The sequence below is a fragment of the Dermacentor andersoni genome, chromosome 6 (assembly GCF_023375885.2).
Source record: "Dermacentor andersoni chromosome 6, qqDerAnde1_hic_scaffold, whole genome shotgun sequence".
NCBI classification, from domain to species: Eukaryota; Metazoa; Arthropoda; class Arachnida; order Ixodida; family Ixodidae; genus Dermacentor; species Dermacentor andersoni.
This window is the reverse complement of record NC_092819.1, coordinates 163,332,945-163,349,087: the sequence shown is the minus strand read 5'-3', so window position 1 is coordinate 163,349,087 and position 16,143 is coordinate 163,332,945. Positions and strand designations below refer to the sequence as shown.

Here is a 16,143-nt window from a genome sequence, read left to right as displayed (position 1 = left end):
GAAAAGCAAGCACATGATTCATTGAGATACCTCCAATGTCACCAGTTAATCAGTTGGTGTCCATAAACTACACAAACCTGCATGCATCACTACTTTGAAAGTAAATCACTGTCATGCTGTAAAAAAAAATTTTCCTATCCTACTCCATTTTCTTGAACACCCTCAGCCAAAAGTGGTGGTACAGTAAAACGCCACTTGAGTAAACGTCTTGTAAGTTTTGTCAAATACCCTGCTATGACTACTGTCATGCATTGGAGTAATAGGTGAAGCCACTGTAGTGCAAATAAAAAGAAACTCAAAGAACACAAGACACGACACCACAATCTTTGTGGCGCTCGGTCTTTGTCCTCATTTTTATTTGTGCTACAATGGTGTCACCATGTATCAACCAACTGCAGCCCAAGAACAAGTTATACTAAGGAATAGTATAACTAGTTGTTCTTTTTTATTACAGCTCACAAACTGCTAATTCAAGCAGAGTTTGAGCTCTTGCATACATAAGCTCCTCCATTCCTTTGACCTAGCACTCATTTCAATTCAAAAAGTTAGAGCAGGTCCAATGCACTTGCTAAAATAAACATTAGCAAAGCTTTCTAGAAATTTTTCAATTAAGTGGTGTTCAAAGAGACGCAAGATGCAAACAATTTATTTTATTTCGAGGTTAGTGCAAGGAACTGTTTACATTCTTCTCCCAGTGCACAAGTTTTGTTTGGCTTCACTGTAGACGATTCATGTTGTGCAACACATTTTGCAGCAAACCGAATAATATGTGGCTGCCGTCCAAGACAGAGACCTCCACCATGCAATCACAAATTACACTAAGCCAATGAGTTATATATGTGCTGTCCTGCAGTTATAAGAAAGATGAACAGCCACACAATCCAGCAAAAGGGCCCAAGAGAGCTATCACTTAAACTTCACCAGTGCAACTTGCAGCAGTGCTAACGCCTTTACAGGAGATTGCCTTAGCGCTCCCAAATAAGGGCTGCATTTCTTTCAGTCTTTAAACATTCACATTCAGAAGTGCATATATTACTGCCAGAGTAAACTGCAGAATTTACTGTACCCTCTATAGCGACTGCCATGCTAGCTTTGGAATTGGGTGCAAGGCTACTTATCTCTCCTCGTACTAACACCATCGATTTATATTTTATTAATTTGCCCTCGTGCAATTAGAATGTGGAACAAACTACCCCAGGGAGTTGCTGCTAGTACGTCCGAGGTGCAATTTGGCAGCTTCTTGCTGGATCTATAATGTGTACATTACGGATTTATCACAATGATCTTTCTTTTATTTATTCATGTTGTTGTTCTGCATTATAATTTTGTATAACTTATTTCCGCCTTTGCTGTAATGCGTAAATGCCACTGCAGATAATATAAATAAATAAATAAATAATAATTATGTAAACCAGTCATAGCAACAGCCGAGGACAAAAGGCAACAACATTCAGAGAAGATGGCCCTTCATAGGCAACTGTCAGACATCAAGCCCAGTTGTCTGGCAATCTGTAATGTGCAAAGACATATGTGTATGCTTTGACACATTCACTGACAATGTTTAAAATGTGCAACAGGCTAAACATCATCACTGTAAAGCAAAGCTTTCTTTCCCTGCCCCCTTGGATCTGAAGTGGCTGCAGTTGCTTGTGGGTAAGTTAGGATCTTGGCATATTTGTGTGTGTGCATGTGTATATATGTGTGTGTGCATATATATATATATATATATTGTGAGACGAGGTTTAGGCAGCCAGTCTCCTCTTTATTCTCTCGAGTGAGAGCCCCACCACCAGGCCCCAAAACGGTGATGATGAGTATGTACAGGTGAGAATATGAAGCGTATGAATAATGCTCACACTAATTTCCCGGCACGCGCAAGCGGCCAGCCAGGCCGCGACTTAGCCAGGAGGGGAACACCGAACGAAGCGTTTTAGGCGCGAAACGTGAACGATCTCCGAACCACGACAACGATGGTCGGAAGAAACGTCTACGGGAGTAACGCGATAGTTCACGGGGGATGTTTGTTCGTTAATAATATAGGGTCCAAGAAAGCGGGATTCAAACTTCTCGCACAAACCGGGTGTACGAATGGGCGTCCAAAGGAGCACTTCCTCTCCAGGACGAAAGGAGACGTCGCGACGAGAGATGTCGTAACGTTGCTTGCGATCTAGCTGACTGACTTCTGTGTTGAAGCGAGCACGTTGACGGCATTCCTCAAGTCTCGAGACGAACTGTTCGGGTATACTGGCCGAGGTGCTGGTTGGGGCATTGAAGAAAGCGGCGTCGATGGTGAATGTCGGTGAACGGCCGTAAACTAAGTAGAAAGGTGAGTATCCCGTAGTTCGTTGGATAGCGGTGTTGTGAGCAAAAGTCACGAAAGGTAAAAGTTTGTCCCAATTGTCGTGGTTTGGCCCGATATACATTGATATCATATCTATTAGTGTGCGATGAAATCGCTCGGTTAAGCCATTTGTTTGTGGGTGATATGCGGATGTTGTCTTATGAACTGTGCCACAAGCTCCGAGTACTTCTGCTAGCATTGTTGACATGAAAGTCTTGCCGCGGTCGCTTAACAGTACACGAGGTGCACCATGGCGCAGCACAATGGCATCTAGAAAGAAGGTGGCAACGTCGGAGGCCGAACTAGAGCGTAGAGGAGCGGTCTCTGCGTAACGTGTGAGCTGGTCAACAGCTGTCACGACCCATCGATGACCCGCTGGCGTTATGGGCAGAGGGCCGACTAGGTCTATCCCAACGATGGCAAACGGTGTCTCGGGACATGGAATGGGCTGTAAAAGCCCAGCAGGAGGCGAAGTCGGTCGTTTCCGCCGTTGACACTGAACGCAAGAAGCAACGTACTTGGCCACAAAGGTAGACATGCCTGGCCAAAAGAAACGGCTCCTAACGCGGTGGTATGTTTTGTGGAATCCCAAATGGCCAGCAGATGGGTCGTCGTGCAAGGCTTCAAGGACTTGTGTGCGCATTGAACGTGGAAGAATAGGTACCCAGCGGTGTCCGTCGGAGTTGTATATGTAGCGGTACAGCACATCGTTGTCAAGCTTAAATAGTCGCAGTTGTCGACGTAATCTGGCATTTGGTGCAGATGTAGTTCCGCACAGGCGTTGGATGATGCTGTTGCAGTAGGGGTCAGAACGTTGACACGAGGCGAGGTGAGTGACGCGATTGGAAGGTAACGTGTCAGTAACCGATAGAGGTAATAACGGTAATAACGGGAGTGACGACTTAGTCTCATCATCAAGTGGCGAGCAATGAGGAGGTGTACTCGAAGCTAATAGTGGCAGCGGGCAGCGAGAGAGAGCGTCGGCATCTTGATGCTTTTTCCCAGACTTGTAGACAACGTCAAAATCGTACTCTTGTAAGCGTACCACCCAGCACCTCCACCACTTGTGAGACGAGGTTTAGGCAGCCAGTCTCTTCTTTATTCTCTCGAGTGAGAGCCCCACCACCAGGCCCCAAAACGGTGATGATGAGTATGTACAGGTGAGAATATGAAGCGTATGAATAATGCTCACAATATATATATATATATATGGTCACCTGCCTTTCACAACCTTCGCTTCAGTAAACTTTTGGCAGCCCTTTTCTCGTTGGGCGAATTGTACCGCAAATGAAAGTGTCTTCCTTTAGAAGTCGAAGAGCAAGCGGCAAGCTCGTGTAGAAGTTGTCCAAGTACATCATGCGCCCGACTCCCTTGTAATTTTGCATGGGTTTCAAACATACATCTTCGGCATCACCTCAGTATGTCGAGGGCAAAACGCTGGAAGTCGGAGTTGAGGAATCGCACTGCGAACGTCCGGCTTGATAGAGAGCCATAGCAGAACCAGAGCCTAGCAGTTCTGCTATGAAAGCATAGTCAGAAATCAAAGACGCCATTAAATCACTTAGAATTATGATTGGAGCAATCGAAGCCACTCTTGACAGTTTCGTGTAAAGTTTCAAATCACTTAGCAGCAGACAGGACGAGCTTGAGAAGCCCGTGTTTGACATGAGTCAACCACCACAGCCTACTAAGGGGAAGAAGCCAAGCTCCGCCTCGGCCGAGCAGACAGCTTCTAGCAGCATCTTAAACGACCACTTGACATCCAAGTCTAATCATGGCGGCAAACCGTAAGTGAATTAGAATCTGGCAGTGGAACTGTAGGGGATTCCAGCGCAAGAGGAATGTCCTACAGCAGTTCATCAGATCGCATCAGGAAAAGCGGCACGTCATCTTTCTACAAGAAACACTGATTCGGTCTCCTTACCAGGCTACAAAGCATATACCACACAGTAAAGGAAAAAGGGGCATCGGTACTCTGGTAACCAATAGAAGCACTTCCATCTCCCATGACATAAGCGATAATTCTAGAAAAGTGGAGTACTCGCTGGTAGAAATTATACCGGGGGATCTAAACAAGCACAGTATCTTCATACTCAATATATACAGCACACCTACGGACCACAGGCAGAGGTTTACAACAATTGTTGTGAAAGCAGCCAGCAAAGCAAGGAACTCCCCCCAATCGTAGCCGGGGACTTCAATACTCCGCATCGAGCGTGGAGGTACCCTCAGAATACCCGCAAAGGTGCCGACCTAAGGCAGAGTACAGCTAATCACAACCTAACTTTAATTACCAACCCGGCGTTTCCAACCAGACTCGGTAATTCCTGCACCAGAGATTCTACACCAGATCTCACCTTCATCAAGAACGTGGAATCGGCGAACAGGACCAACTTGTCAACAGACCTGGGTAGCGATCACAACATCTTAGCCACCAGCATTAACGTGGAGAAGAAACACCTCAGAAATTTTAGAATCACAGATTGGGACTTGTTTTGCAAAATCAGGGAAGAACGTAAGCAGTCCCAGGACCCAACCCCTACCCTGGACCAACGGTCAGAGCAGGTCAAAGAAGATGTCAGGATGGCCACCAAGTCGATCCAGACCGACCTCGAAGTCGACAGGATGGACAGTCGTCTGGTGCCTCTTCTGGAAGCCAAGAAGTCGCTCCTTGACTGGTGGAAGAGATACAAATTCAATCACAAACTCTGTAAAAAGATTGCAGAACTGAATAGAACTACAGAAGAACATTGTCAGGATCTAGCCAAACAGCAGTGGGATGAAGTTTGCAGCTCGGTGGATGGTCAAACGAGAGTAGACGGTAAATGAAACCTGCACAAACACCTCTTAGATGACATGAACTCCAAGTCTAATCAAAGGCAAGCGATTGAGAAGGTCCTCCATGAGGCGAGGCAATCAGAAACTGAAGATACTATTGCAGATCGGCTGGCAAGGAGATATCTTCAGGTCGAGAATGCCAGTCCAATCGACTACCATGCATACAAGGGCGAGCCAAATCCAAAGCTCAACGAGCCATTCAGCACTAGCGAAGGTAGGGCGGTACTGCCCAGTCTAAATGGCAAGTCTGCCCCTGATCCAGACAGAATCTCTAATAGAGCTCTAAAGAACCTGAATGATGCCTCCACTGAGCACCTCACTGAAGTAATTAATCTGGTCTGGGAGTGGGGATTGGTGCCGGAAACCTGGAAGTCAGCATCAGTTGTCCTCATTCCAAAGCCAGGAAAATCCCCGGGCCTTGCAAATCTTCAGCCCATTGCTCTCATGTCCTGTGTGGGTAAGGTGGCAGAGAACATCATTCACAACCATATTTCGGAACACGTTGAGATGAACAATTTATTCCCATACAACACAATTGGATTTCGTCCGGCTTTGTCCACACAGGATGCGATGAAGCTCCTGTGTGGATGCGATGACAACGCAACCAGAGATGTCAGGGCTACAACCCTGGGTTTAAATCTGGAGAAGGCTTTTGACAATGTGTCTCACGTTCCCATTCTGAATGCCATATTGGAGCTCAATCTGGGTGCTGCCTTTCGTAGCTATATAAGCTCCTTTCTCAAGGGGAGGCAGGCGACACTCAAGATTGGTGATCTCAAGACAGAGGCATTCAAGCTCGGACCTAGGGGCAAGGGGCAGTGGTTTCTCCACTTCTCTTCAACATAGCAATGAGGGGTCTCTCGGAAGAGACCTCTGCCATTGATGGGGTCAGTCACACGCTTTATGCAGATGATATAACCATCTGGTGCACCAAAGGAAGTGAAGGGGAGGTTGAAACAGGCCTCCAGACGTCACTAGATGAGGTCGAGTCATATCTGGAAAATACGAGACTCAGATGTTCGCCTAGTAAATCCGAGCTACACCTTTACAGGCCAATCAGAAAGGGTCCCAAGCCTAAGGGTTGGAAGCCGCTCTCAGATGTTGATATCAATCTAGGGTAGCTACAAGTGATGGAAGCCTCATTCCCAGAGTCAACTCTATCCATGTACTCGGTATGATTAGGTAGGACAGTCACTCCACATATGATTACTTGGTTTCCGGCACACTTGGGGCCTAAATCTGGACTCGCTCACCAATCTCAATGACATTGCCTACTCCCAGGCGCGCGTACTAACTCTTCGTGCAGGAGGAGGAGCCCTGTCACAGTCCAATGTCCAAGAGTTCCAGGACCCTCTATTCACCTTTAATGAATTCACAAAACACTTCTACCTGGAGAGAAGAATCTTTGCTCCACCACACAGAAAGCTCGCAAGACCTCAAGCTATAACCCTTAGGATGCTTCAGACTAGCTCTTATCCTAGTCTGGCCTCCATGCACTGTTTATTCTGGGACGTTTTTAGCTCACAATGTCCTAGCTGCGGGGATACATGCAACTTAGAACACATGCTCTGGCGGTGTCCCTTGTTACAAGAGGATATGGACATCACTGAACAGAAGTGGAACTCGGCCATCAAGAGCTCGGAATATCATCATCAGCTTTGGACTGTGCAGACAAGCTGCGATGCGGTGGTTAGGTTAGGCCTGACTGTCCCCATGTGGGTGCGGCCTGCGGTGCCGCCTTAAGAGGTGGCACTTCTCAGGACCCTTCATATCTCAGTTCTTCGTATCTGTATCTTTGGCGTGTCCGACGCCAATTGGTCAATCAGACTTGCCAGCACATACGTCGACTCTTAGCATGTAACCATCTTTTGTACATGCCTTGAAGAGCACAGCAGCAAAATTTTGGTTCAATTTCTCTACCAGAGGCTGGATCTCAAAGACATGAACCTGCGACTCTGCAAGCAGTTCATTGTCCGCAAAATGCCACAACCTCAAAAGTAGGAAAAAGTGGACACGGCTCATATACTGACGAAGGAGTTCAATGCCATATAGGTCACTTTTTGCTGAGTAGTGACTCAGAGTAGGAAGACAGGCGAGACCAATACAAATCAGTATTCCAACAAATGCTTTCATTTCTTGGACACTGCTTTCCGTCCAATTCAACCGTGATTTAGGTTTGGGTGTACATGTAGTTGACTCCAACACTTGTTGTGCGAACCTGTTTGTTTCATCGACTATCATTTGCCAGATTAGGGTGGCTAGAAGGGGAGGTGTGAATACTGGCGGCGCTTTCCTTCGGGCGCGCGTGACCCCCTTGCGCACCGATGCCACCAGGGGGAATGTGTTGCTGCCGCTCACGGCGGGGTACTCGTAGCCGCGCGTTCGTTATTCTATGGCCGCGCTGGCCTGCGCCTCCGTGCCTCCGCTGTCAGTTGGTCTCGTCGCCTTTTTTGGAGTGTTCCTCGCGACAATCTGTCATTCGAGGGCGAGATGCAATCAGCAGCGAAAAAGGAGACGGAGCGTTGGCGCTTTGTGCCCGGATGTGATAGTGGGTGCAGGAAAACCTCAGAAAAAGTATCTCTTCCGTGCCCCTGCCTGCAAACAAACGTTTGCCAAACGGGATTGAGCAATCCCAAGGGCCAGGCCAGGCTCATTGAAGCTATGACATCGAGGTTCCCTGCAGAAGTCATGAGGTTATTTTAACATAGTTTTTGTCTCAAAATGGTGCATGATTGTTGTCTTTGGTATTTCAGACAGGGCAGCAAGAAAGAGGCCACCCTTGAAACTCTTCCGTTTCTTGATGAATGGGAGGCTCAAGGGCTCGGCTTTCTTAGTAACAGTACTTCAGAGGGGCTGAGGATGACCATACATCCAACAAAACACCTTCTAAAGTACCTTGCAGAAAACGCTAACTTCATGTACATGATGACTTCGAAACTGAGCCATGACCGCCTAGAGCAATTAATGTTTTGGCGTTAATTTGTGAGACAAGCGAGTGGGGCAAACAATCATCCTACCTCAGCTCAATCCATTCTAGTCATAAGGTATGTATACGTGCAAGCTTGGTAATTAGCACCTATGTTTTGCAGAAGTTCGGCATGCTTATCTAACAAATGTCGCTTGTGCACATCCACGTGTCTAAGCTTCTACAGCCAAGCAAGGAGCCCCAAGAACGGCAATGTGTCGTCGGATGTCCTGGAGTTATTGTTATCTGTTAAAGAGGTGCTGGCTGAACAAGAAAGCCACAGTGAAGACAGCGTGAAGGTTCTGCCAACTGATGCCGTTGCAAGTGGCATTTGGACCACCAAAGTTATGTAGAGCACCGCAGCGACGCACGGCTAGTTTATTACATTGCAGGTTATGTGGCGAGGTGGTGTGTTTTGCCCACACATTGTGAAGACTGCAAAGCAGCATGTCTTAGTGATAAAGGCAATATCCCCAGAGAACTTCCACCAGAGGCATCCAAAGAGCGGGACCTTGGGGGCATTTTATATCGCTCAGTATCGTTCTATAAGCTGGTCAATGCCCTTGAAAAGAAACTCACTCGTTCATTCGGCCACACGCTTGCATGCCAAAGCTGTGGCCGAAATCTTGCAGTCAATTCGTGATGTGCCAAAAATTGGTCGCCTGGACCATTCTGCTACCCTCACAGCCTCAGTTATACGTTATTATTGCCACACAAGGATTCACTTTTTGCTTAAAGGTGTCAATCAGCAGGGCAGCGAGAAGAAACGGAAAACAGTGAAACCTTGTGTGTTGTAAAGATATGACAATTTTTTTCCTCACTTGTAAATAAACGACTTTATGACCTGATCTGTTGCTTCGATCACTGTCCGTAATCATGGGAAATTCCTTATATGAGCGTCAAAATGACATGCTACAGGTCTACAAGTGCAGACAGGAAGTCTGCACTTGTAGACCTGTAGTGCAGGTCAGACAGAAACAAGTGCAGACAAAAAGTGGTTTGTAAATACGTCGAGACGAATTATCAGATAATGTCTCTTAATCTGCAGACATTACCTGATACGCACAGGGTGATTGACTACTGTACGTGACTACGTCATAGGGTGATTGCATAGGGTGATTGACTACTATGCGTACGTCAGGCATAGGGTGATTGACTGCTGATCTCGAGGACGACGGTCGCATTTTCAGAGAGGCGAAATGCAAGGCACCCGTGTGCCGTATGATGCCAGTGCACGTTAAAGAACCCGAAGTGGTCGAAATTATTTCGAAGCCCCCCACTAGCCCTTAACACCCTTTGCCGCTTCACGAAATGTGCAGAGACAAAACGCGTTTGAATCTCGATACAGTGCGAACTGGGCCCGTAAAATTTCATAGGAGTAATGATGTGGGCTGACATAACATCATTTTCATGATAAAGATTCATTCTTTGACGCTCGCAGAAAGCGCGCGATACTCGAAACAGGCTCACTTTCACTTCACTGCTAGACATGCAGCCGACGCGAGGCTGGCGAGGCGCTCATTTCGGCTGCCTGCTTCCCGCGCCTCGGTCAACAGCGCCGCCCCGCGGCATCGGTGCACTGTGGGGTCACGTTTTCGCCGCCGGTATTCACACCTCCTCTTCTAGCCACCCTAGCCAGATATCATCAGTAATAAACATTGAGTACAAAGTCGGGGCATCATGGCTAGATGGCAACTGAATGATAATGGGCAGCCTAGAGTGCGGTGTCACACAAGGTGAAGTAGTCGTTGCCGGCGTACATTTCTCTAGAAACAGGTTGAGAAAAACAAGAGTATCGTCGCCTGTACTGTCCGCCTTGGAATCATCAGTCAGGTCTGAATGATGGGCGTGCTAGCTGAGGTCTAGATATGTGACGGTTCAAAAACACCATCTTCATCACTGACTTCACTGTCTGTCCACTGCTGAACATGTAACAGTGAAGCACCTGACTGATCAGCCAGTGATCGCAAAGTTCCTGGTGCATTCTTCCGGCCAAAACTAAGTTTGTTTGTTTCCTCCGCGTTGCGCTTTCTATCGGGTCCATAAAAGGCATGAGCATCATTAAACATGCTTTGGGAGCAGCAGGAAAAACGCATATACTTAGTCCAACGGCACGTATTCTACTTGTCAAGCGCTCGTCCTTGTGTTGCCCCTATTCTTCGTCCCTGTTTGTTTGCGCACAAAAAGTTTTAATATGAATCTGTACCAACTAGGCCGACTCGCAGTTATACTTCAGTTCATTTCTAGTTCTTCCGGCCCTCTTTCTACTTGTCAAGCGCTCGTCCTTGTGTTGCCCCTCTTCTTCGTCCCTGTTTGTTTGCGCACAAAAAGTTTTAGTAGTATGAATCTGCTCCAACTAGGCCGACTCGCAGTTATACTTCAGTTCATTTCTAGTTCTTCCGGCCCTCTTTCTACTTGTCAAGCGCTCGTCCTTGTGTTGCCCCTATTCTTCGTCCCTGTTTGTTTGCGCACAAAAAGTTTTAATATGAATCTGTACCAACTAGGCCGACTCGCAGTTATACTTCAGTTCATTTCTAGTTCTTCCGGCCCTCTTTCTACTTGTCAAGCGCTCGTCCTTGTGTTGCCCCTATTCTTCGTCCCTGTTTGTTTGCGCACAAGAAGTTTTAATATGAATCTGTTCCAACTAGGCCGACTCGCAGTTATACTTCAGTTCATTTCTAGTTCTTCCGGCCCTCTTTCTAATTGTCAAGCGCTCATCCTTGTGTTGCCCCTATTCTTCGTCCCTGTTTGTTTGCGCACAAAAAGTTTTAAAAAGGCCAATAAAAGTGGTCAAACTGTCTGGGTGCACTGCGTCATCGTCATAAATGACACCTGCTGAACTTTGGGCTGTTTCAAGCTACAAGAACGGTGGGTTTTCTTTGCTGGCATGCATCAGACGCGCTACGTCCCGAACACTGTCACGAAACTAGAAGCTCGAGTCCGTATTGAAAAGTTAGTCAGGTGCTAGGAACCTACTGAGCTGTTACACATACTGTCAGTGGCAAACGGGAACTGCAAACTTTCGCTTTCGCCACACTGACACCCGCTCACCGAAACCGCAGAGTCCGAGAGGTATGGCACGCAGCTGAATGGGCGACGGTCTGACAAAGCCCGACTTGTGAAGGCCGCTAAGTAGCTGCCTGGAAAGCAGGAACTCTTCGAAAGTGGCGTTTTCGTCCTCCGATTGAAGTACGTCCTGCGAACGCCACTGCGTCTCCAACTTGTGCGCTATGCGGCGAGTCATGGTTGCGAAAACAAGGTACAGTTCACGGTTTCGACGCGATCGCTTTTCTTTTGACGTGCGGCAAAAGAAAACGCTATCCACGAGCGACCCTCATAATTTTCACATCACAACGCGCGCGAATCGCCATCATTCAAATATGCGCGAAGGCGCCACAATACGATACATGTGCGTTCCACTCATGAAGATTTTACTTATAGGATTGGCTAGCTTTGGCTTTTTGGTCGCGCAAGGCAAATGCGTGCAGCGTGAGCTGAGAAGCTGGTTCAGCCCCTCTCCTACTTTTTCCTCTCCACCAGGGTCGGCTGCGAGCGCTAGTTGCGGCGGCTGCTCCAAACTTGAATCACGTTCTTTTGCCTCCGAGAGTTTAACGGCGTCTGTTGGTGATCCCGGAGGCAGGTCCCGTGGTTTCTCGTCAAGCCATTGGTCGAGCGCGCGCCAGCTACGGTGGCTAAAAGCATAGTTTCCTACAAAAATTACTATTTTTGTAGAAAACTCTATGGCTAAAATGGCCCTTCTAGCCACCGTACGCCAGCCTAGCCGGTCGTCCTTTTCTCCGCAACAGGAAGTAGGGTCGGCAGCGAGCGCCGTCTCTCTGCGACTACCCCGAACTATAGGAACCTCCGCTCCGATGAGAAAACTAGCGACGCGGCAGGCATCTAGTACAGGAGGCACGCACTCACTGGTCGTGGTGTCACGACCGGCTTTATTACTTGCGTGGTGTTACTAGTTGCAAAGTAGTTAAAAACTGCCGGCACCGGTTTCGTTGTATCGTTCTCGTCATTATTTTAACGCGTGGACGGGCCAGCGTGGGCCATCTGTACGAGATGTTCAAGCGAAAGCTGACCGCGCTTGGATTCAACAACACGGACAATTTCAACATTCAAAGCAAGTGCAGCCTCAGTCACGTTGCCACTCGCTACATCAAGTTTCAGTTCGCTTACAAGCACGCCAAATGTGTACTTGCGACTGCGCTGTCCCGTGCCGCTCAAAATGAGTCTCACGAATATGAGCCAGAATGAATCTGGGCTGCTGTTTTCATTTGGCATTGCGACCGTCTGCATGGTGTAAATTCGTGTACATAAAACGGCATGAAGCTGAGAGGCCTCTCGATCTCTCTTTTGCCATACTTGCCCCCCCTGCTTTAGGTGTGACGGCCTAATGAGCGAGCATTCAGTTGGCAAAACTGCTATCACGGCTGCATAGGTGCTGGTCGGCGGGCGTGCAGTATCGGGCACTTTATGTGAGAGAGTGAATGAGCAGTATTCAAAGCCAGCTTCAATTGTTCGAGGATTGTAGCACCAGAAATTGCAGAACACAGAAAGGAACGAACAGACGTGGTCGTAACGTCTGTTCGTTCCTTTGCAGGCCCGTGTTCTACATTTTCTGCTGTTACAATCCTCGGAAGAACGAACCAGCTAGCTCAGTTAAACGCCCTTTTGACCATTTCAATTATTTTTACTTTAAAGTGTCATGTTGATTACCGTCTAATCGCCAAGCAGAAGTCTGCACAGCATCCCAGGCAGCCGAATCATTAGCTCTTTATTTGCAACTAGACTGCCTGTAAAAACTAGTTTAGTCCAGAATTAGTAAAAACCAGTTAGAAACCAACACCTATCATTTCCATTGGGCTATCGTCGCAGCTGAAGTAATTGGGTGACTTTGACATGCATTGTTTTTAACCTCCACATTTTGGGCATGCTAACTTCTTTATGGGATATGATGCAGCACATGCTATAGAGTGTGTTGTTTTCCTGCCAACACTTGCATATGTGAGCTTCTGCTATTGTACATCAAGGCAACTTCAGTAGCTGTCACTGTCGATCATCATTGTGAGGCCTACCAAGCCAAAACCCACTGAATGAACAGTGTCAAGGAAAATGCTAGGCCATAATGCTGAGAGATACGAGGAGGGCAGTGTGCATGAAAGATAAATTAAATTGATAGTGTCTTAGTTAAAATGGAGATATGGTGTTGGGGCCGTCACAGCTGTCTTACTCGTCGATTCTTTTTGTGTGTGTGTGTGTGTGTTGCTGTCCGTTCATATGTATTTCTCTTTGTGCTGTTTTATTTTTAATTCTACATTTAGGTATTCACTACACTGCAAGCTCTGAATTTCTTTTGTGTGTGTGTGTGTGTGTGTGTGTGTGTGTGTGTGTGTGTGTGTGTGTGTGTGTGTGTGTGTGTGTGTGTGTGTGTGTGTGCATATATATATATATATATAGTTGGTGGGCCTTAGTGTGTTAATTCACACCTCTTACTTGGTGGTGGCAGTGATTTGCGATGAACTGTAAGCCATAGTCTTTAACAAAGAAATATGTAATCTGTAGAAACAGTCGTGCTTTAGAGGAGCGCAACGAGTGCCATGGGAAGGGAAAGGAAGTCTACGGTTGGCAGGCAAGTATTAGATGAAGCGGTAAGACCAGAAAATTTGCAAGCAGTGTATGCAAGGTTTAGTTGGAGCAGTACAGGTGTAATGGAGACCTCTGGCAAAAGCCTTTAGTTCGCATGGGGCCTGTGTAGAAAAGCTGGTGAGCATGATATCCCAAAGTGCCAACACAGTCAGTGCAGGAAAAAATATTTCACAACCTCTAGTGATGTGAATATTCTTTTGACAGCAAGGTTAATTCCCAGTGTCATTCTTTTCTAAAGTTGGCGAAGTGCAGAGAAAAGAATTCTTAACGTAGTTCAAGAGAAGGATAAGACACAGTCAAGAAAATGAAAATTTCAATGAAAGAATTTTGCAAATGCATTGTGGAACTAAAACCCAAAACTACTTTAGCAACATATTTTCTCAATGTCATCAGTGCTAAATAAATGTGTTGTGGGTAAGTTGTTTCAGTCTGTTACCGCCACGAAAAAAATATATATATTTGAAAAGGTAGGTTCTGGCGAGGTATGTCATTAAAGATTCAGTGTGTCAATTCAATGTGCTACGAGTAGCTTTAGATAAGGGTATCGACTGAGAGACCAATAAGCGTTATTCAATGAGAAAAGCAGTTTCAGTCTTCATTTTCTTTCGTAACTGTAATGTACGAATATTGTATGCCTGCATTAAGGAGGAGGCTGGTTGGGGAGTCAGTTGAGTGGTATTTGTAAGAAATAGATAATAAGAAACATAACAAAATGAGACGAGAGACTTCATCGCTGATGGACCTCTTCACTTGCTTCTATTATGTAAAGGTAGTGTACTTGTGATGATGTTTGCAAGGGAACTAATTCTAGTGCATAATTATGTTTTTCGATGCCTACCTCACCAGGCCAAGGGGAGTTCCGCAGCCTGGTGGCCTGGCTTGAGGACCAAAAGATCCGCCACTACAAGCTCGAGGAGCGAGCTGCCCTGCGAGCCCTGGATGCCCCAGGATGGATGCAGGCTTTTGAAACGGTCTGCGCACTTTCTGTTTTTCCCCCCTGTTTGTGTTGCACACCACCTTCCAGAGTACGAACTTTATTCAAGCCTCAAAGACCCAAGTTAGCCATGTATAATGAAAATGTGTTGCTGCTTTGTAAGCTGTCCTACACTTTCCCTCACATCCGAGGTGCGGTGGTTATTCCACAACACCAGTTCTCCTGCCACCTCTTAGCAGTCTAATAGTTGAATGTTTACATCGGTGGTACCACCGTAACTTCTAACAAGCCATTCTTTCCCATAGTTACAGAGTGGCCTGTTATAGAGTGGCCCTTTTTTTTCAGCTCCCTAAATCACCCACCGTACATCACGCCCCCTTCATACATATCTCATCGCACCGGTCATCCGCTTCAAGTTGCACGCGCACGTGCCCGGACCACCACTTTTCAAGCATCATTTTTTATTTGAGCATCAAGGGACTGGAACGGCCTTCCACATGCAATCACAAGCCCATCTGCATTTACTGAAGCTGTTGTCACCCATACCTCAAAATGAACGCCTGTTTCTAATGTTTATTTTATTAACCACCCCTTATGTAATACCCCTCCAATGGGCTTTTTAAGGTAATAAAGTGAAGTGAAGTAAAGTAGTGGAACACACTGCCGGATAAACTGGTTGATGAGCATGATACAGAAAAATTTTTAAAGCTGCTGTTACATTTTAACCCTTAAGTGCCATTGCATTTGCTTACTCACCACTCCACCTGTTGTAGGAATGCTTTATTTCTTTCTTGTGTGTGTCTTTCAGGCATTGTGCGGTGTACATCACTTTGATGTCCCCTATTATTGACGTTATACCCCACAAGGGACCCTTTAGCCTGAATAAATGATGACAATGAAAACATAAATGTCATAGCATATTAATCTTGTCCCTTGCTCTGTAACATAATGTTACTGTATGGTCGAAACAAAAATATTCTTTGCAAATGTTTGTCCATCTGAGTTACTGATACCTCAAAGACAGCGAAGCTCTACAAGGGACTTTTCACATCCTTCAGAAGTCCTGACAGTCTGTTTCACCATGGCTCTAAATTTACCCAAGACTTTGCAAACACTTCATCATACCTGGTGCAGTTCGTTCGCCATAGCTGAGCTTTGTGCAGTCAGCGCACTTGTCTAAAGTGCTTGAATGCTGTACTTTCAGCTGCACTGGCGCCATCTATCAATAACGCTTGTTTCTATATTGGCCTCGAGCTCCACCACTGGAAAAGCTGGCGCCACCGTCGGCGTGACGTGCTATTAGGGATCACGTGGACATAGCGGCCGCGTCGGCTGCTTCGGGAGCGCCGAAGCGAGCTGAAAACGAGAGTTTAAATTCCCTCGTACGCTGCGGTCCTCATTTAGTGGCGA

At 46.6% G+C, this 16,143-nt stretch overlaps 2 protein-coding genes across 2 annotated transcripts in view; one reads left to right on the top strand and one right to left on the bottom strand.

Moving 5' to 3' along the window:
• Positions 1–11,569, bottom strand: part of LOC126523667 (uncharacterized) — a 112,898-nt gene extending 101,329 nt beyond the window's left edge. Inside the window, exon 1 of the mRNA XM_050172265.3 lies at positions 11,196–11,569. Coding sequence (XP_050028222.2) covers positions 11,196–11,388 — 193 coding nt within the window. The 5' untranslated portion in view covers positions 11,389–11,569. The remainder of the gene's footprint in view (positions 1–11,195) is intronic.
• A 473-nt stretch (positions 11,570–12,042) lies between these two features.
• LOC126523687 (RNA transcription, translation and transport factor protein) overlaps positions 12,043–16,143 on the top strand; it is a 50,712-nt gene continuing 46,611 nt past the window's right edge. Inside the window, exons 1-2 of the mRNA XM_050172291.3 lie at positions 12,043–12,273; positions 14,646–14,770. Of these exons, the coding sequence (XP_050028248.2) occupies positions 12,213–12,273; positions 14,646–14,770 (186 nt within the window). The 5' untranslated portion in view covers positions 12,043–12,212. The remainder of the gene's footprint in view (positions 12,274–14,645; positions 14,771–16,143) is intronic.